Genomic DNA, 18,871 nt, shown 5'->3' on the forward strand with positions numbered 1-18,871 from the left:
TAAATAAACTATTTCTCTTTCTCAAGTCAAATACAACTAGTTGATTCTCTTCTTGATAGTGGTTGCATGCTCTAACATGTCGAGCACTCTCCCCTTCACGGTCAGTTATACTCAGTACTCTGTGTCAACATGCTAATACTCCTCAGCTGGACGCCCCGTCCCTGCTTCACGAGGCATCCCTCCTCAATGGAAACTGGGTCCAGTCCCAATCCGGGCAGGTCTTTGAAGTCGAAGGTACGCACCACCACCACCACGACCAACAACAACACTATCTAACAAGAAAATAGACCCCGGCACAAACAAACCCTTCGCTCACTGCCCAACAAACACAACCACCGACGTAGACGCCTACATCCAATCCTCCCACTCCGCCTTCCAAACCTACCGCCACACCAACCCCCGCACGCGCGCAAAACAGCTCCTAGAATGGCACAACCTCATCGCAGCTTCCAAATCAGACATCGCCAAGCTCGTCGTCTACGAAACAGGCAAACCCATGTCCGAAGCCCTCGGCGAGGTTGAATACGCTCTGGGCTTTGCGTGGTGGTTCTCCGGCGAAGCGGAGCGTGTTCGCGGGTCCATAGCCCAGCCTTCTATCAACGATCGCAGGACCTTTGTCGTGAAACAGCCTATTGGGGTATGTGTGGCTCTTGTGCCGTGGAACTTCCCCGTGGCTATGATTATTCGCAAGGTCTCTGCAGCATTAGCAGCTGGGTGTACGGTTGTGATTAAACCGTCGCCTGAGACGCCGCTGAGTGTGCTTGCCCTGGCTGATTTGGCCTTGAAGGCTGGGGTTCCGGCTGGTGTTGTGAATGTACTTACCACGGATAATGAGCATACGCCTTCTGTGAGTGAGGCGCTTTGCAAACATCCGCTGGTTAGGAAGGTTACCTTTACGGGGAGTACGGGGGTGGGAGAGCTGATTGCGCGGCATTGCAGTGTAGGACTGAAGAAGGTAACGCTAGAGCTAGGCGGGAATTGTCCGTTTTTGGTGTTTGACGATGCGGATTTGGAGCAGGCGCTGGCGGCGCTTATGGTGTTGAAGTGGAGGACGGCGGGACAGGCATGTACGCATGCGAATCGGGTTTATGTGCAGAGGGGGGTATATGAGAGGTTCTTGGGGATGGTTGTTGAGGTGACGAGGAAGATCCAGGTTGGGCATGGGGCTAGTGAGGGGACGACGATGGGGGCTTTGACGACGCAGAGGGGGATTGAGAAGCTGGAGAGGCATGTTGCGGATGCAGTTAAGAAGGGGGGTGAGGTTGTATTGGGCGGAAACAAGATAGAACAGCTTGGAGGGAACTTCTTCCAGCCTACGATCATCTCGGGCATGTCGGCGGATATGTTGACCACGAAGGAAGAAATCTTTGGGCCGCTTCTCGGTCTGTATCGCTTTGATACTGAGGAGGAGGCAGTCCGGATGGCGAATGATACGAGCATGGGCCTGGCCTCGTACTTCTTTACGCGCGATGTCAGCCGGACGTGGCGGTTGCTGGAGAGCCTGGAGGCCGGCATGATTGGCATGAATACTGGTATGTTGGCCAAGTCATTTCCTGATCTATACTAACCTGTCCAGGAAACTCGTCTGCAGCAGAGTCTCCGTTCGGGGGTATCAAGGCGTCTGGATACGGCAAGGAAGCTGGCAAGGACGTGGCGATTGAGGAGTACCTGATTGCAAAAACAGGCACTCTGACGGTTTCCAAGCTGTAGCATAATAGTAGTTAATGAGTTATTAGTTAATAGAGTTATCTCTTCCATGGAACGACTCCACTTCCGCTTTCGGCTCGCTGGGTCCTTCCACTTTGATTCGTATTCTCTAACTCTATTTCAGTTATCATGATAAGAGAACAGATGATAATTAGATAATGATACTCTAATTATGGTATACGTCAGTCAAACAGGGAGGATCCGCACCCCCAGACCCGCCAATATCTCTCTCCAATCGCCACTCTCGTTCTCATCCATCCTCTCCCAGATCCTACACACCGTCTCATACTGCTGGCCGTAATTCCGCATCCCATACCCCTGCACTCTCCTCCACCACCCATCCCACGCCTGTCTCTCCTCCCCCACTGCCTCGCAAGACGCCACGAACGCCGGCCATGTAATCGGCGCCGGGAACGAGCTCTGCTCGCCAGATCCAGCTGTAGGGGATTTCACTTTCAGCTCCTCCGCCTCATTCATTGCATCCAGAACAGCCCGCTGCTCCTGATACAGACAGTCCCGGCTACACTGCTGAATAGAGCGGTAGTAGTATATCAGTGCTGCATTATGGAAAGCCTTTGCCTGGGCGCGTGCAATGTCAACCATATGTCCTTCCGCCTCGGTGGGTGAGATCGAAGAGAATGTCTCTGTCGTTATCGTATACGAGCCCAGGGCATCGGCGAGCGCTTCACATGCTTCCAACAATGTCGCTGGGAACTCCTGCTCAGGCCGCGGACTCTGGTCGCGATAGTAAGCGACGTACTGGGAGAGGCGGTATATTGTGAAGATGGCCCCTGCGATGGACGTTGTGATGCCGTAGAGGAACTCGATGCTCGGTTCGAGGGAGTAGAAGTCTGCGCCGCGCGGGACGTGGTCGTAGCCGGGCCAGGGCTTGGGGGTGAGGATGGGGAGGGTTGTTTGGCCGAAGAGATGGAGCATCTTGCAGATGTTGTTGAGGAGGCAGGTTTCGCGGCTTACCAGCATCGAGTAGTGTCGTGATGCTTGTAGTTTTATGCCGGCTTCGAGGTGGATCCAGTGGTCGGACATGCCGCCGTCCATTATCTAGAACGTCAGTAAAGTAGGAGGATACTGGATGGAGACTTACATCTGCTGATACGAGGGATAAGATGGCGGTCATGATGTCTTTGTATGGAGTTGATTTGGTGGATAGTGCGCTCTGCAGCGCGACGAGGGCTCGCTGTTTGTGATGGCAGGCGAGCTGCTGGAGACCTTCTTGCTCGCTTCGCATGCTCTGCAAGTTGACTGCTGCTATAGACAGGACGCTGTGGAATACTGCAACACTGGCCGAGTGGAAGCGCCGTGGGACGTCGAGCTGGGACGAACCTTGTAGAGCAAGTGGGAGATATACAGTCCTCCAGGGGTTTCTTGAGTGAGACACCGGCTGCATCAGATGGACGACGTGCTGCATGTAGTGGTGCATCAACATTGAAGCTGTTGTATCTTCGATTATGCTCGAGGCTAGGTTATGCTCAGGTAGTATTAACTCGACGTCTTCTGGTGGATTGTGGCCCAGCCAGCGCGTACTGGGCGAGACAGCGACATCATCTACAATGGAGGCAGTATCGTTGGAATCAGACGAGGATGGATGGGGTGAGCTTGTATCGAGATCAGTCCTGGTGCTTTCAACACGAGTGTCGTGTAGTTGTGTCGCTGGAGATTCTGGCGCTCGAGATATCTCTATCGTATCTTCATCCAGACAATCATTAATCTGCATCCCCGAGTCTATTGAATCCGGAATCAAGGGCGACGCAATAGATGTAGAATCCACTGGACTATCATTCTCTGTCGCCTCCTCTTCAGGAGGCTGGGACGAAAACACCGAAAAGGGCCCAGCAGTCGTCGTCGCCGCCGCCGGTTTAATAGCAGATTTCTCGACAGTCGTCAAGGCACGAGCGACCTCATCGTCTGTCATCGGTGCGCAAGCAACTTTATCTGTTCCGTATTAGTATCATTCATTCATTCTGCATGAAAAGTTGAGACATACAACCAGACCGAATGCGCCGCCTGCTGGTATTCGGCCCAGCGTTCCAAATCAGACGCACATCGTAGCCCGCGCAGGTCAGCTTTGCCTGCTCGCAGGTTCTACAAGCTCCAGGTCTTTCATCGCATTTGATGCGGCGTTTGCGACATGTCCAGCAGCTTCAACTGTCAGCGTACCCCTAGTTTCTGAAGGTAGGGCGCATACCCAGTGTAAGATATCGACTTGAGGGGCTTTGATTTCCGACGGCCCAGATCCCAGACGAGTTCCGACATGCCAGGCGATGGAGATGATTATCTGAATAAACTGGGAGCTGGATGGCCACCTTGGAGAGACATTCTGTTGAGCTGCTGGTTCTGCGGGGCTGGTGGCGGAGACGGCTAGTGGCGTCTCGCTGTCTTCCACTGGGCCGATCAACGGAGATACGAGTGATAATTAACTTCCGTGGAGATACGGAGACTGCAGATAATCGACTGATAATCAAACTGACAGCCATGCTGGATACGCGTGACTGTCAACTGCCAGACTGTCAGACGTGTCATCATCGTCCAGCCCTAATGGGACAGACATGCAGCAGAGTAGCCCTGCAGAAGTAGAGTAGCCCTGCAGACCTGCACGGCTTCCAGTCTGCCGGGCGGGGTAGGCCAATAGACTGTAATACCAGGGTCATCTTTGTTGGTCTTTAGTGCATCGCTTAAGGGTGGGATAATCTGGACTTTGACAGCCTTAAATACTGTATCCATCATATAGCTGACCCTGGTTAATGCCGGTCGCAGACTGCAGTTCTGTCTCCACTCGTTAGGTCCTTCCAATTTAGTTCGTGTTGGAGTTGTACGAGCGGACATTCCAGAGCGAGGAGTGGGTGATACTCCAACGGCCTATATAAACCCAGTCATACGGACAGTAATACACATAGCAACAAGGCTAGACATTTTACTACTGTGATCATGTCCCCAACTCCAGACGTCACAATAGACGACGTCGTCTCCCTCACCCAGACCCTCGTCCAAATCGACTCCTCCACCCCAGGCTCCGGCACAAACGCCACCGGCGAAACCGCCATCGCAAAGTACATAGTCGCCTGGCTGCACCACCGCTCCATCGAAACCCACTGGATCGAAGAAGTCCCCAACAGGCCGTCCGTCGTCGCCGTCGTCCGCGGATCCGGCGGGGGAAAGTCACTCATGTTCAACGGCCACACCGACACCGTCACCTTACAGGGCTACACGGACGACCCCTTGAGCGGCCACGTCGCCCCAGATGGGCGATTATACGGTCGCGGATCCGCGGATATGAAATCCGGTCTTGCGGCGGCAATGATCGCGCTCGCGCAGGCTAAACAGCTCTCTCTCGATAGTAAACTCTCTGGCGACGTGATTCTCGCCGCCGTCGCCGACGAGGAATGCGACAGTATCGGCACAGAACAAGTCCTCGCAGCTGGATGGCGTGCGGACGCGGCGATCATCGCCGAGCCGACGGAGTTCGCCATCATCAATGCGCACAAGGGGTATGTGTTGCTGGAGGTCGAGGTGCGTGGGGTTGCGGCGCATGGCTCGCGGGCTGATCTCGGGGTTGATGCGATTTGCAAGGCTGGGCATTTCCTGGTGGAGTTGGATCGGTATGCGCAGCAGTTGCAGGAGCGTTCGCCTACGGGGGAGAGGCTTGATGCGCCGAATGTGCATGCTGGTGTGATTCGGGGTGGTGCGGAGATTAACTCGTACCCTGCGTCTTGTGTCGTGGAGATTGAGCGCAGGACCATAGCCGGCGAGACGGATGAGTCTGTGAGGAAGGAGTTGTTGGAGATATTGAGAAGGCTGGAGGAGAGAGTTCCGGATTTCAGCTTTGAGCTGCGTGTTACTTCGTATCGGCCGCCGTTTGCTATTGCTGCGGACCATCCGTTTCTCAATCTGGTTGTTGAGCAGGCTGTCAAGACTACGGGGGCTGCGCCGCCGATTAAGAGCGAGACGTACTGGACTGATATGGCCTTGCTGGATGAGGTGGGCATTCCGGGGGTGATCTGGGGGCCTAAGGGGAGTGGTCTGCATTCGAAGGAGGAGTCTGTCGAAGTGCAGTCGATCAGGGACTTGAAGGATTCGTTTGTGGCTATCATGGAGAGATTTTGTCAATAGTACTGTTCTCTTTAATAGTGGTGATATTTTCTATAGCTTCTAGTATATCTGGTCGCGGTATAGGGTCATTTGATATTAGTCTAAGATGCACGCCTATACATGATCACTTCGTAGGATCCCCCGGGGGCGCCGAAGGCTCATAGTCACTAAAGTCATACTCGACATCATAATCCTCAGCATCATCCTCGCCATCCGAGAGTTCCACGTCCCTGAGGTTCTCCCCCTCATCCTCCTCCTCCTGCGTGAAGCCATAATCCTCCTTGCGGATCTTCTTCCACGCAGCCAGAGTCTGTTTCCGGGTAATATAGAACGGCAGCTTCGAGAGCGAGACACATCCGTCCTGCGTAACCTCCACAGTCTGACCGATCGAGCTCGCCGTGTCCGTCGCCTTGTCCATCAGGATAATATGGATGAAGAAGACCATCCCGGGCTGCGCGACGACATTCTGTCCCCGGACAAACATGGGATAGTCCATCCATGTCGGCGAGAATGTCGCTCCCAGACTATATCCGCAGGCATTGAAGCGCTGGTCCTTGAACCCGTTCTCGTCCGCGACGCGCGCATACGCTTCGAAGACGTCGCCGATTTCACGCCCCGGCTTGAGGGCGGCCATGGCGGCTTCCATTTGCAGGATGTTGACGTTGAACATGCGTCTGGCAAGCTGGGTGACGCCGCCGATGTGCACGGTGCGCATCAGGCAGGCGTGGTAGTGCTTGTACACAGCGGCGTGCTCGATGGTAAGCTGGCGGTCGATCTTGCAGCGGCCGGTTGAGTAGCGGGTCAGGACTGCTTTGTTTCCTGAGACCATGATGTTCTCGTTTGCAGGGTCGTCGCCGCCGCCTTCGTAGATGGTGCCCATGAGCTCGCGCCAGAGATCGCCTTCGTAGGCGCCTGGTTTGGCGACTTTGAGGGCGCGGACTAGCGAGAAGTCTGCTAGGTAGGCGGCCTTGCGGACCTTGCGCAGCTCGCTGGGGGATTTGATGATGCGCAGCTCGCGCGTGAAGAGGTTGCTGTGGTTCACGAGGGTGCAGAGGCCTGAGACGGACTCCTCGAGCAGCTTGCCGACTTCGAGAGTTAGGGTTGCCGAGTTGGGCTCGAAGCCGATGCGCTGCGAGGGCGAGGTGATGCCGAATTCTTTCAGGACCACGGGGACCAGCGAGACGGGGTTGCTGCCTGCGTCGTCGGACCTGATCAGGATGTCCTCGTATTTCAGCACGGAGGTATACAGGGCTTGCCGGAGATCAGGCATGCGGGTGATCAGCTTCATGGAGCCGTCGTTGTGGAGGTACATGGCTTGGAAGAAGACATAGCCAAAAGTGTCATAGCCGGTGAGATAGTACAGCGTCTCCTGCTTGGTGATCAGGAATCCATCGAGCTTCTCGCGCTTGATGAGCTCGAGAGCCTTTTGGCGACGCTCTGCGAACTCCTTCTCGGAGAAGTGCAGCGACTTTGTGAAGGGTTGGGGCTTCTTGGACATTTTGAATATGAATAGAATAGAAGTGATTGCTGTTGTGCTCTTAATTCTGGCGACACCCGCCTTTTATCGCCGCTGTCTACATCTTCCGTGGTACTGGAGCACAGTTCCATACAGCAGGAGACAACGATGATGGAACTGGCTCTAGCCGAATTGACCCACTTATGAATACGGCAGGAGCCAGCGAGAGGCAAATTCGTAGTGCGAATAAGCCGAGTGTGTGCGCATATCAAACTCAAGGGCCCACCCCCACAGTGCCACCTCGTGTCCCCAGACCAGCCAGACTCCAGACTTTGGTTCCCCTGAAATTTCGTCGAGATAAGCGACGGACATGGCAGGTACCGCCGGTCCAAACAGGGCTTGGCCTTATCTCCAGGTTGTGGTCTCCAGGTGTGGTCTCCAACTAATACGCCACCACCGTTGATGCGATATTTTATACGAGTGGCCCCCCCTTAGCACTCACCACTATATTTCCCTTCACCACGAGTTATTGCTGCCATGACATTAGAGAAAAAAGATAGTGAGCTTGCCAGGACGGCGAGCGCCGGTGTTGCCTCCGTCGATATGCTCGACAATGGCTCCATCAAGCGTGAATTAAAGCCTCGTCACTCGCAGATGATAGCCCTGGGAGGCTGCGTTGGTATGTCAGTCACTGTGTACAAGTTGCTCTCTAACAAAATCAGGAACTGGCCTGTTCGTCGGTACTGGCGCCTCGCTGGCCTTGGGCGGCCCAGCTCTGTTGCTGATTGCGTTTATTGTCATGAGCTTCCTTGTCTATCTCATCGTCACGGCTGTTGTCGAAGTCGTGGCCTATCTTCCGGTCGGTGGTGCCTCCATGTCGTACTACGGCACTCGCTATGTCTCCAAGAGTCTGGGATTTGCCATGGGCTGGCTCTACGTTTACTCCCTGGGCATTCTGGTTCCATATGAAATCACGGCCGGGGCCTTGGTCATCGACTACTGGGATAGGTAGGACATCAGCCTGATCTGTGTTCCCGTCTAACATTTCTAGTCCCGTCAATGTGGCTGTCTGGATCACCATCTTCATGGTGTTCATCATCGGCCTCAACTTCCTTCCCGTCAGCTACTACGGCGAGTCCGAGTTCTGGTTCTCCAGTATCAAAGTCCTAACGATTGCCGGCCTTCTGATCCTCTCGTTTATCCTGTTCTGGGGCGGTGGCCCTAAGCAGGACGGCATCCTTGGGTTCCACTACTGGAAGGACCCTGGCGCTATACACACCTATCTTGCAGACGGCGACACGGGCAGATTCGTTGCATTCGTCCAGACCCTCGTCCTCAGTGCCTTCCCCTACACATTCAGCCCAGAACTCCTCATCGCAACCAGCGGCGAGATGCGCAACCCCCAGAAAGACCTGCACAAAGCCGCCAATCGCTTCATCCTCCGCCTGCTCGTCTTCTACATCGGCACCGTCATCGCCATCGGTGTCATCTGCCCCTCAGACGCCGAAGACCTCAGCAGCGGCGGCACAAACGCAAAGTCCTCTGCCTTTGTCGTCGGCATCAAAACCGCCGGCATCCACTCCCTCGGCAGCGTCGTCAACGCCTCAATCCTCACCATCGCCTGGTCCGCCGGAAACGCATACCTATACATGAGCTCGCGCGCCCTCTACGCCCTCGCCATCTCCGGCCAGGCACCCAAGGTCTTCCTCCGCTGCACCGAGCGCGGTGTCCCCTACGCTGCCGTAATGGCATGCAGTCTCTTCGGCCTCCTCTCGTACCTCAACTGCGCCAGCAGCAGCTCCACCGTCTTCACCTGGTTCGTGACAATCACCAATACCTCTGCCTTTATCTCGTGGATCTGCTGCTGCGTCGTGTACCTGCGCTTCCGGGCGGCGTATAACCGACAAGACCCGGAAACCAGACCTGAGCTGCCGTATACCAGCTGGACGCAGCCGTACGGGGCGTGGTTCGGCCTGTTCTTTTTCACCGTGCTGATGCTGATTAACGGCTTTACGGTCTTCTTTCCTGGGCAGCTGACGCCGTCGAGCTTCTTTACGGCGTATATCGGCATTCCGGCGTTTGTGGTGATTTATCTCGGGCATAAGTTCATCAAGGGCAGGAAGGATCCGCTGTGGTTTGCGGCGGAGGATATTGATATTCGTGAAGGGTTGGAGAATATCCAGTATTAATTAGTATATATAAGTATATACATGTTAACATACGTACTTGAATTTCTAACCGGGCTGATGGCCTTCTTTCCCTGTTTTAATGCTCGCCGCTCGCTGCTTTTGGTCCCTGAGTAGACATGCATAACCACCCTGTAGCCCTATACCTGATCTAGGCTGATCCCTTATAGGTCGAATGCAGATTAGTTTCCCTTTATCTAATGATATTTAAAAAAATAATAAATAAATAGATGCACACTACTACTGCAAGATATATATAGCTATCTTACTCTATAGTATATACTATCTCCTAGCTATTATTTTGTCACGTTTTGCTGGTAAGTTATTATAATGGCATGAGGTATAAAATATGTTTAGTATACCGCCATCCTTCAATTACTCAAATACCATTTTTACCATTTTTTCCCAACAGGTTAAGGCAAGACATTGCCAATCCGGTCGGAGGTGGTATCAATTTAGACATCGTAAAAAAAAACAAAAAAACAAAAAGGCTCTTTTGGGGCACTTGGTGATATACGCCTTATCGGAATACGCAGCGTATATCTCCCATGCAAATATAATGCTCAACACCCCGTGAAGTGGAAAGATTAATCCAGCGAAGATAAACTGGCCTAATACCCCCGAATACCGAATTGATTAGCGAAACCGATTGCCATGCCAGGAGAGGAGGCAACACTCACAATCGGTAGACGTTCCCGCTTCGCATTTTCAAACGTGCGATTGATGATATCCGCCTTAGCCTGGTTCAAAATGCGCAGTGTGACGGGCAGTCGCGACGAAGGGTTCCCGGGCATTTCAGAGCTGCGCGTGTAGGATATCGGATCGACGGGCTTCTGTGTCCCCTGCGCCCAATTGATCTCAAAGGCCCAGAGGATACGCATCATGGCGATAGCGAGAGAGCGCTCGGCAACATGGTAACCGGGGCCTAAACATTGTAGGGTATGTATGCGTTAGATATTGGGCAAGGGAACCATGACGGTTCACGTACAGATGCGACGTCCCGCGCCAAAGGCGAAGTGATCGCGCTTCGTCACGTCGGGAGAGTTGATACTCTGCATTGTCTAGAATCGTGGAAGTCAAGTCTGATCAGCTGTGTTGTATCTTTTAGGATGTCTGGGATGGCCCGCAGGCTTACCGTAGTGTGATCATCGGCATATCTCTCGGGCCAGAAGCGATCTGGGTCCTCGTGGCGTTTCGGATCGTGGGAAATAGCCCTGGCAGAAACATGGGTTAGAACAATGTGTTCGCTTCACACCGGATCCAGAATTTCACCATGCGTTGAGATGCAATCGGGCGCCCTTTGGGATACGTTGCCCGTTGTATATGATGTCGCTGGTCGTAACGTGCGGATGGCCGAGGGCCACGGGGGGGCGCCATCGCCAGAGCTCCTTCATAACGCACCGAATGTAGGGGATGCGTGCCAGATCGGTGAACTCTGGGAGGCGATCGCCGACTTCTGCTTCTGTAACGGATAAGCCGATGTTGGCAAATATCGTATGAAGGGATCAAGCATACCGATCGCAGCCCGGGCCTTCCGCTGAACATCCGGGTACTGCAGCATCGCCTCGAGGAACGACCAGGTGGAGATCTGACTCTGGTGGTTTACTGCCGTGTCAGGAACCATGCAGCTCTAATGGAGAAAGGCCATACCGTGTCCGCAGCGCCTATAATAAGCTGAAGTGCCAAGTACGCTGCCTCTTCTTCGGTGTCAAAGCCGCCACGATTGGGTGCTCGAATAACTGAAGGGAGGAAGGCATCGGCCATATATCGCCGAGCGAATTCAGGGTCTTTCACCTTCTGTTAACCCCCGTGTCAGGCTCAGCCATGCCATTCTTTTGTTGATCATGCATACCTGCAGGCGCGTAAGACACCACTCCAGATCCCGCTTGAATCTCCGCCTGGCATCTCGCTCCCATGGCTTGAGAAAGAGCGGTAGATGGTTAAGCCACATGAATATATCAACCATGTGCATTCCCGGGATTGTTCCTGGAGTAGTACGGAAAAGTCAGTGACTCGCAAACCAGTCACGACGGATGGACGACATACCCAGTATCTGGGCCAGGCCCGTCTCTATTCGCAAATATCAGCCAAATACTGGTGCAAAGCCAGGGGAAACGCACCATGAATAAAGTCAATGACAGGATCATCTACATCCGGTATCTGTCACCCAAGTCGATGTGTATGAGTAAAAGCAAACCAAGGTGCAAGTGGAAGTCAACAGAGTAACACGCACATCCATTCCAAAGGTCTGCGTCGCAAACGCACTGTACGTATAGCGAGAAAGCGACCTCAAAACCCGAGTCCCATCCAGACCAGCCTTGGGATCATTCGCAATGTCGTGCAAGAACCTAGCGGTTTCATAATGGAGGAGCCTGAACAAGCAGTGTTAACTATATAGACTTTTGCAACGACACTAGATGAAGCCCAGGTAGAACTCACGGTATCCCAGCGTCCGCCCGCGCAACGCTTGTCAAATATGAGTTGATCACGCGTCGCTGGGTCTATCGGGACAAACTTTGCGTCAGCGGTCGAAAATTCGATCTGGCACTCAGTCATACCTTCCACCGTGGGTCGCTGCCATGGAGCAAGAGGACATTCAGTTGGTTGCAGATGAGTTCGTTGCTGACAATCCACCGGGGCCGCTCCGACGATATCGCCGATGATCGATCCATGATTTCCTGGAAGGCAGGATTTAGCTATATTTATATATATAATAAAAGAGTGGTCCACCAGCCTTGACAGCGCGATCTGAGTTGAGGAAATACTCTGTTACCGGGCCGAGGCGGACGCGAAACACCTCGCCGTGCTCGCGAGCCCAGCGATGCATCAGCAGATGCTGGAGGCTCTCCTTGCTGGCCGCGATGACTTGCGACAGATTTCCTAGAATGGGACTGCCTTTCGGTTGAGGTGGGAGCGGTGCCGTTTTCGCATGGCTCCTAGGATATAGGGCCACTCCTAGCAGAACGCAGAATGCAGCCAGGAGCGGCCAATTAGAGGGGGAAAGTATGCTCTCTTGGTCCATCTTCTCAAAGGGTATATTACCAGGTGTCTGGAACAAACTCTCTGTTGGCAATTACTGTCCTATGTATGTAGCTAACGGCCTACTGTATCCGATGTGGGGTGTACGGTGTATAGCGGAGATAGGGTCTATCCGAGTGGGTTGTTTAACCATGCTCACATCAACTGGTTCTGAACAAATTAGACAGTCAAGTCTCACCAGTCGCAGACCCCCGGCGAATGAGCCCCTCAAGCACACCCGCAAACAGCCGGCCGATCCCCCACACCTGGTCCGAGAGAAGGATCTGATGCGTCTCAACCAGGATTCGATACATAGCACTCGGCTCATCCAGGTTGCCCACCCCGGCAATTCGGATCCGGGGATGTCCAGGGGCTTGAATCCATCGCTCTTGTACGGCCGCGTCAGCTTCACCGTCCCACTCAATGCAGCAGCAAAACGGATCGGATGGATTTCCGCCAGCGCCACGTGCTACTGGATCCAGAGAGAAAAATGTCCAGATGGTCAGGAATGCGACGAATAGATGATGGTTTTCACTATGAGCCGTGGACTTTCGTCGCCGGACAAGGCAGAACAGTGTGATGGCGTGCATTGTAGCCCTCCGGCAACCCTGTATGTCACCGCGGAGCCAGGTGCAGAGGCTTTGGCGAGCCGCCGCCGTGCACTGTCTGGTGGCCATCCATCCAATGTACTCGCACATCGGCTGCAGCGGTATAATGAGTACTATTGAAATATGTCGATACAGCTTCATCAGCTGTGATGCGCTCCCCTCTTGGGGGGCAGCGATGTTGCTGGACATTGTGCTGATAGCGTCCGAAGCGGCACGCCTCCATTGTGCACGGTGGACTGCAGACACCAGCGGTTTCATGGTGTTTGCCTCATTCCCAGTCACTGCTAGCCCATAATCATCCCCCAGTAGCGAGGCGGAATTCCGGCGCTGCACAGATTGGTCCGCATCGCCCTGAAGTATGCAGCGATTGACACTGGTTGCCGTGTGCCACTGATAGAATGCTGCAGTCATTGCGATCAATCGCGAGAAAATTCCAAGGCCTTTTGACTGTGCTATCTTTCCGGGTTCGAGAGGATTTAAAGTATCCTTGACCGGCACGTTCCAAACATGGCCTAACTCCCGGTCAGCAAACCTGATAGAACTAAAGGAGAAGCAAGGTGATATGTTACTCTGGGGACTGTTCAACTCCTGCGATAGCATCCCCGCATCCAGATCCCATAATGTATCGGGGCAGGGCAAACTTGAATCAAGGTCGTCCAGGCTCATCATCGGTGGAACGCTGGCGTACAGGCTGAACTGACAGTCGACCAACTGCAGAAATCAATCTCATTAGTATAACAAAGCGCCCATTTGCGAATAGCGGTAAGAAACAGATAGTAACTCACCCAAATTGCGTATATAAGTCGTCTACAGAGCTCCCTGCCAATCCACTTGGAAACCGCTTCATCGTGGCAACTAGCATCTAAACTATTGCCATGCTTCTGGAGCAGGTCCTCTCGGCGCATTCTGGAGCTTAGGCCACGGCACACCGTTATAAGCATGGACCTCTGGAACTGGGCCTTTAAGGCGAGTTGCCGTCGGCCATCAAAGGCTATCTGGATTTGGTTTAGAAGAGCTGCCTGCGCGAAAGGGATTTCGATGGTCTGATGAATATTCTCCTCTACCTGTACAGTGTCAATGTGGCGTGGAATTAGCCCGTCGCTGTTCTGATTCACTGCTGAGCGGGTGATATACCAGGTTATCAAGTGCTTTGCGCAGTATGCCTCCGAGGATGGAGGTCAGTGTATGGGACTGTGGAATTTTGGAAAACCGACCCCCAATGGTGAGAACTGCCAGTATAAGCAACGGAGGTGTATCATCCACGTTGAACGTTGCCTTGTGAAGAAGAGGTAGGGTTGGATGGTAGTGTTCGAAATATAGCTGGACAAAGGCGTTGATGACTTCCGCGTTTTTCAAGAGCTCCTTGACGCCTGGATCACAGGCCAAATATTGCGGGCATTGTATTTTGGCAAGCAACGCCGACAACCCCGTCATTTGCCTCTCTCGAATGCGTGGAACATGGCCGTGATCCTCCATTGCCAGAACATCATCCAAACTGAGGAAGCTCATTATTGACACCGGGGGTCCAGTTGGCCCTTCCGGCATATTGCTGATCTTGTTGGCATCCTGTGTAAGCTCTGTCGATCTTGCTGGCCGATTTTTCTCCCACAAATTCGGCTGAACCATCCCAGACCCGCCGTATGTATGCCATGAATCTGAGGGGTTGGCCAGACTTTTGCTGGTTGGTTGCTCGGAGGGGTCAGCGGCAAGCGTGTCTGCACCTACTTGTCCGGTCGCAGTACCATGCAAGCCAGGAGTTTCATCAAGGTCAAGTTGAAGCACATTCCCAGGGAAGCTAAAAAGGTCAAGGAAGTCCATGCTGAGCCCTTGCGAAGGGGTGCCGTTTTGAAAAGACCAGTCGAACGGCCCGGCGTATGCTGCATCTATAAAGGATGGCCCATTTCCCAGTTCTCCTGGATCATCAGCGAACGCCCCTTGTTGAATACAGTAAATACGATGTTCCGTAGAGCCTTACCTGGACTGGCCGGTAACAGCGGAGCTGGCAAGGCACTATCGCTAATATGGCCGGATGCCTCCAAGGCTGGGGCTGACCGGTCAAGCAGCGGCTGATCGGCGACAAAGGCATCGTCTCCAGCTGTTCTATGAGTGGCGTTTCTCGTACAGGAAACACCCTTCTTGATACACCGACTACATGGGACGGCGGGCGAGCAGCGGACCTTGGCTTTGGCACAGCTGTCGCATGCCCCTCGGCTTCGTGGCTGTGGCGCTTTGGGCTTGTCTTTGGTCACCGAGGAGCAACTTATTCTTCGGTGCCTCGTCAGTAAGTCGCTGGTTCGTATTAGCGGGTGACCAGGTATAAGAAAAGCTTGCGATTGTACCATCTGTTGAACGCTTTCCCACAGGAGCTGCATTGGTGGGCCCGATGATTGGCGTGGGAAGATAGATGGCGGGTCAAGTGCTCGCGACGAGAGAACTGGCGAGTACAGAATGTACAAGTCAGCTTGGATCCCTTATGAGCCGGCATCGTGCTATGGACGCGATGGTGTCGGCAGGAGGTTGGGAGAAGGAAAGAAGATTACGCTGCGGGGAAGTGAAGATTACTGCGGAGATTCCGAGGGAATTCCGAGGGAATTCTACTGCCCATATCACATTTGCCATTTACAAACAATGTACAACTTTACAAGGCAGTTCTGGTCCTCTATTCACCTCTTTATCCAAGTAAGATCCCCATCTCCTTGGTAATCCTCTGGACCCGTGGCAAGTCAACGGCTCCCTCCACTTCCGGAATGATGGGCAACTTGTAGTCATCTCCTGCCCTAATGAACAACTCCACCAGCCCTCCTCCACTCACAAAGACATATGATTTCGCATGCCGACTCCGGTAGTGGAGCTCAAGTCTGCTCCCCTGCGGCACATACAGCGTCTCAGCCGATGTGAGCTTCACCACCGCGCCATCAACTCGGAACTCAAACGTCCCTTCGATGATATGGAACGCGTGGTGGACGCAAGGAAACACCAATCCAGCCGCTAGGACCCCATTTTTGTGAAACGAAGATCCCTCGAGGCTCCCTATGGCGAACTTTCCACCGGATTCCTTCGTCGTCGCAAGGGTGCGCATCACTGACCCACCGAGACGGTAGGCTGGCTCGGTGCCAGCCCGCAGGAAATAGGGCTGGAGACCCCCCGGCAGCACGTTATCCCTTCCATCTGTCCAGGGCTGCGGCGCGAATGGCTGGACGTGCGGCTGAGGGACCATATCAAAGCGCTCGGCGGCTTCCTTCAGCCGCGGGAGAAGGACTTCCAATGGATTGCGGTCGTCCGTGTCTGGCCACATCGCGCCTGCGTACGGCTCGCCCAGAAACCGGAAGAACTCTTCCCAGCCGCCTGGGACGATGAGTCCGATAAACTCTGACCGGTCGCCGAGGATCTGGTATTGGTGGATGACGCCCTGTATTACTGGCGCGTCAGCCCGCTGCAAGAGGTATCTGGAATGGGACGTCCATTTGTGCGTACCGGAGGAACACTGGCGAAATCACCAGGTCCCATTGTGCGTGCCTGATCGTTAGCCCATATATTGACATGGCCCTTGAGACACAGGAACACATCGTGTGCTTCACGGTGGTAGTGGAAGCCAATGGGGTCTCCGCCAGAACCACCGGTGCTGACAAGAGCGATTGCGCCGTCGCTGACTTTGCCTGTGACAAGCAGACGCATTGCGGACCTGGACAACGGAATGTAGTATATTTCGCCGCATAAAGACTCCAATGCGTATGCCTTGCCGGCCTCCTCTGGGGGGGTGGTGGATGCTTGGAGGGTGGCCATGCTTGCAAACTGCCCCCTTTGCTAAAGATTAACTTACCTTAAGCAATCAACCTATATTTCACAGGCAGCTTGAATCATATAACTCTCACGAGGAAAAGGCCACACGGGCCCTGTGCGGGCAACCGCCACCTCCACATCGGTAACCCACACACAGATCCGACACTTCGCCGTGAAGAACATCTGGTGCAGAAGTATCAAACACAAAATCAGTGGCCTTGGGTCTTGTTTGACCGGTGAATGACTGGAAAGCCCGGGAGAAGACTCGCATCTCTCTCTACCATATTAAGGGCCTTGCATCAAGAAGAATCCTGATCCGGACATGACGCCATCCCGGGGTGTCCTTCCTCGCGTTCCACCCGATATGCGACGATGTGCGCCACGGAGCTACCGCTTGACAAATCCTGAATAGTAATCATTAAATCCAGGAACCCGGCGTCGAAGGTTTTGTGGATGTCTGATTAGTGAACACAGTCTCCTCAGCTGATGAAGCAATTGTCCGATTAATAATGTTGACGTAGCGAATCTGCTATTTAATATAAATCTGTGGCCACGCTTTCTTCTGAGTATCAAGCTTTTCCTAAAGATAAGGTTACGGTTGATCTTCTATACCGAACATTATTTTGCCATGGCATCAACAAGTGTTAAGATATTTGTGGTTGGGGGAACCGGTGCCCAGGGTATCCCAGTCATCTCAGGCCTGGTACGCGACAAAAAGTACCAAGTTAGGGTTCTCACACGCAATAGAGCCTCACCCCGCGCCAGGCAGCTAGAGGCACTAGGAAACGTCGAGTTCATCGAAGGCTCATTCGCCAGTGAGTCGGATCTTCGCAGGGGCTTCCGCGGATGCGATGGCGCATTTATCAACATCGACGGGTTCAACTGTGGCGAGAAAACCGAGACATACTGGGCAATGCGCGCATATGAGCTCGCCATTGAAGAAGGCATAACATTCTTTGTCTATGGGAATCTGGACTACGGGTACAAGAAGGGTGGATATGACCCGAAATACCGCTGCGGACACTATGATGCGAAAGGCCGCATTGCAGAGTGGCTGCTTTTCCAGAACCAGTTCAATCAGAGTCGGATGAGGGCTGCTGTTTTTACCAGCGGGCCCTATATCGACATGGCGATTGCAATTGGGACCCCCATGTCTTCGACGGTCGAGGACGGGGTCGTTACCTGGCGGGTGCCGCTGGGCTCTGGCGCTGTACCACATGTGTGCCTTGAGGACTGCGGGTTTTATGTTCGATGGATGTTCGACAACCCCGGCAAAGCAAGCGGAATGGACTTGGAAGTGGCGATTGAGCACGTCCACTACAAGGAGCTCGCTCGTGCCTTTGAAGCCGTAACGGGCCATCCAGCTCGGTTTATTGATGAACCCATGGACAGCTACTGGGCCAGCGGACCCTTGAGTCGTGCGGCAGAGCTGGGGGGAGGGTACAACTCCGATCCCAGTGACCCTGCGTTCATGACCATCCGGGAAAACTTCACGGGGTTTTGGAATCTATGGAAGGACTCGGGCAAGAACCAGGGGGTCATCAAGCGGGATTATAAGCTGCTCGATGAGATACATCCAAACAGAATCAGGACTGTCGAGCAATGGTTCCGTGCGGCAAACAATCAAGGACAAAAGGACGGCAGGGGTTCTCTATGGGACAGGGTGCAGCCAGGGAATATGCAGCCGATTTTGAAATTGCATGAAGACGGCCGCAAAGGGTCGCTTTGAGTGGGCCACTTTAACCTTTCGAATATACGGAGTACATATTGGGATACTATGTATCTAGTGCTATCAACCGAACAATCACATCCCATATGAAGGCTAACCACCCAGTGTATAGAAATCCAACTTTAGTACGACCTCGAATATGGCAATCAGAGCACTGCGCAGCCTAGAACAATCTCCAGAAACCCAGCTTATCGACATGGCTGGCTCCTATCCTCATTTTCTGCATCCAAGTATCGAGATGCTGGTATTTTTCAATACTGCAGTACACTGCCGATACCCGAGT

The 18,871-nt window shown here is 53.5% G+C and overlaps 9 protein-coding genes across 9 annotated transcripts; 4 read left to right on the top strand and 5 right to left on the bottom strand.

Moving 5' to 3' along the window:
- Positions 1-76: 76 nt before the first annotated feature.
- On the top strand, positions 77-1,710 carry ASPVEDRAFT_65919 (NAD-dependent succinate-semialdehyde dehydrogenase; the record flags this gene model as incomplete). The annotated part of the gene is made up of 4 exons (XM_040815847.1): positions 77-100; positions 147-234; positions 288-1,532; positions 1,577-1,710. 4 exons carry the CDS (start codon positions 77-79, stop codon positions 1,708-1,710), a joined length of 1,491 nt encoding a protein of 496 aa, XP_040673392.1.
- On the bottom strand, positions 1,660-4,406 carry ASPVEDRAFT_46894 (Zn(II)2Cys6 transcription factor). The gene is made up of 4 exons (XM_040813663.1): positions 3,911-4,406; positions 3,710-3,864; positions 2,810-3,657; positions 1,660-2,766 (listed from the first exon to the last, which is right to left on the bottom strand). Exons 1-4 carry the CDS (start codon positions 3,976-3,978, stop codon positions 1,894-1,896), a joined length of 1,944 nt encoding a protein of 647 aa, XP_040673393.1. The 5' UTR covers positions 3,979-4,406; the 3' UTR covers positions 1,660-1,893.
- Positions 4,407-4,413: 7 nt separating this feature from the next.
- On the top strand, positions 4,414-6,075 carry ASPVEDRAFT_46895 (uncharacterized protein). The gene has a single exon (XM_040813664.1). The coding sequence runs from the start codon at positions 4,651-4,653 to the stop codon at positions 5,830-5,832; it is 1,182 nt and encodes a 393-aa protein (XP_040673394.1). The 5' UTR covers positions 4,414-4,650; the 3' UTR covers positions 5,833-6,075.
- ASPVEDRAFT_142013 (M24 family metallopeptidase) lies at positions 5,936-7,309 on the bottom strand (the record flags this gene model as incomplete). The annotated part of the gene is made up of 1 exon (XM_040807791.1): positions 5,936-7,309. One exon carries the CDS (start codon positions 7,307-7,309, stop codon positions 5,936-5,938), a length of 1,374 nt encoding a protein of 457 aa, XP_040673395.1.
- Positions 7,310-7,804: 495 nt separating this feature from the next.
- On the top strand, positions 7,805-9,456 carry ASPVEDRAFT_142333 (uncharacterized protein; the record flags this gene model as incomplete). Its single annotated transcript, XM_040807827.1, has 3 exons — positions 7,805-7,946; positions 7,990-8,275; positions 8,319-9,456. The coding sequence occupies 3 exons, from the start codon at positions 7,805-7,807 to the stop codon at positions 9,454-9,456; spliced, it is 1,566 nt and encodes a 521-aa protein (XP_040673396.1).
- A 608-nt stretch (positions 9,457-10,064) lies between these two features.
- ASPVEDRAFT_88875 (uncharacterized protein) lies at positions 10,065-12,475 on the bottom strand (the record flags this gene model as incomplete). Its single annotated transcript, XM_040818439.1, has 13 exons — positions 10,065-10,378; positions 10,442-10,514; positions 10,589-10,667; positions 10,726-10,915; positions 10,969-11,047; positions 11,104-11,250; positions 11,306-11,439; positions 11,500-11,523; positions 11,574-11,613; positions 11,687-11,825; positions 11,893-11,954; positions 12,012-12,131; positions 12,227-12,475. The coding sequence occupies 13 exons, from the start codon at positions 12,473-12,475 to the stop codon at positions 10,065-10,067; spliced, it is 1,650 nt and encodes a 549-aa protein (XP_040673397.1).
- A 92-nt stretch (positions 12,476-12,567) lies between these two features.
- On the bottom strand, positions 12,568-15,638 carry ASPVEDRAFT_371962 (uncharacterized protein). The gene is made up of 6 exons (XM_040811414.1): positions 15,419-15,638; positions 15,055-15,368; positions 14,214-14,992; positions 13,865-14,143; positions 13,649-13,790; positions 12,568-13,591 (listed from the first exon to the last, which is right to left on the bottom strand). The coding sequence occupies exons 1-6, from the start codon at positions 15,562-15,564 to the stop codon at positions 12,660-12,662; spliced, it is 2,592 nt and encodes an 863-aa protein (XP_040673398.1). The 5' UTR covers positions 15,565-15,638; the 3' UTR covers positions 12,568-12,659.
- Positions 15,639-15,723: 85 nt separating this feature from the next.
- On the bottom strand, positions 15,724-16,913 carry ASPVEDRAFT_202568 (cupin domain-containing protein). Its single transcript, XM_040809376.1, has 2 exons — positions 16,554-16,913; positions 15,724-16,488 (listed from the first exon to the last, which is right to left on the bottom strand). The coding sequence occupies exons 1-2, from the start codon at positions 16,860-16,862 to the stop codon at positions 15,751-15,753; spliced, it is 1,047 nt and encodes a 348-aa protein (XP_040673399.1). The 5' UTR covers positions 16,863-16,913; the 3' UTR covers positions 15,724-15,750.
- A 574-nt stretch (positions 16,914-17,487) lies between these two features.
- Positions 17,488-18,588, top strand: ASPVEDRAFT_142288 (uncharacterized protein; the record flags this gene model as incomplete). Its single annotated transcript, XM_040807822.1, has 1 exon — positions 17,488-18,588. One exon carries the CDS (start codon positions 17,488-17,490, stop codon positions 18,586-18,588), a length of 1,101 nt encoding a protein of 366 aa, XP_040673400.1.
- Between the last annotated feature and the right edge of the window lie 283 nt (positions 18,589-18,871).

This window comes from Aspergillus versicolor (genome assembly GCF_001890125.1).
Source record: "Aspergillus versicolor CBS 583.65 unplaced genomic scaffold ASPVEscaffold_13, whole genome shotgun sequence".
NCBI classification, from domain to species: domain Eukaryota; kingdom Fungi; phylum Ascomycota; class Eurotiomycetes; order Eurotiales; family Aspergillaceae; genus Aspergillus; species Aspergillus versicolor.

Coding starts and splice junctions, on each gene's coding strand:
- ASPVEDRAFT_46894 (XM_040813663.1), bottom strand. CDS start 3,978: ATGTCGGAACTCGTCTGGGATCTGGGCCGTCGGAAATCAAAGCCCCTC. Junction 3,658..3,709: donor GCGGCGCATTCGGTCTGGTT/GTATGTCTCAAC, acceptor AATACGGAACAG/ATAAAGTTGCTTGCGCACCG. Junction 2,767..2,809: donor TATCCCTCGTATCAGCAGAT/GTAAGTCTCCAT, acceptor CTGACGTTCTAG/ATAATGGACGGCGGCATGTC.
- ASPVEDRAFT_46895 (XM_040813664.1), top strand. CDS start 4,651: ATGTCCCCAACTCCAGACGTCACAATAGACGACGTCGTCTCCCTCACC.
- ASPVEDRAFT_371962 (XM_040811414.1), bottom strand. CDS start 15,564: ATGCCGGCTCATAAGGGATCCAAGCTGACTTGTACATTCTGTACTCGC. Junction 14,993..15,054: donor GCTGTTACCGGCCAGTCCAG/GTAAGGCTCTAC, acceptor CTGATGATCCAG/GAGAACTGGGAAATGGGCCA. Junction 13,592..13,648: donor GGAGTTGAACAGTCCCCAGA/GTAACATATCAC, acceptor ACCGGGAGTTAG/GCCATGTTTGGAACGTGCCG.
- ASPVEDRAFT_202568 (XM_040809376.1), bottom strand. CDS start 16,862: ATGGCCACCCTCCAAGCATCCACCACCCCCCCAGAGGAGGCCGGCAAG. Junction 16,489..16,553: donor ATTTCGCCAGTGTTCCTCCG/GTACGCACAAAT, acceptor CCAGTAATACAG/GGCGTCATCCACCAATACCA.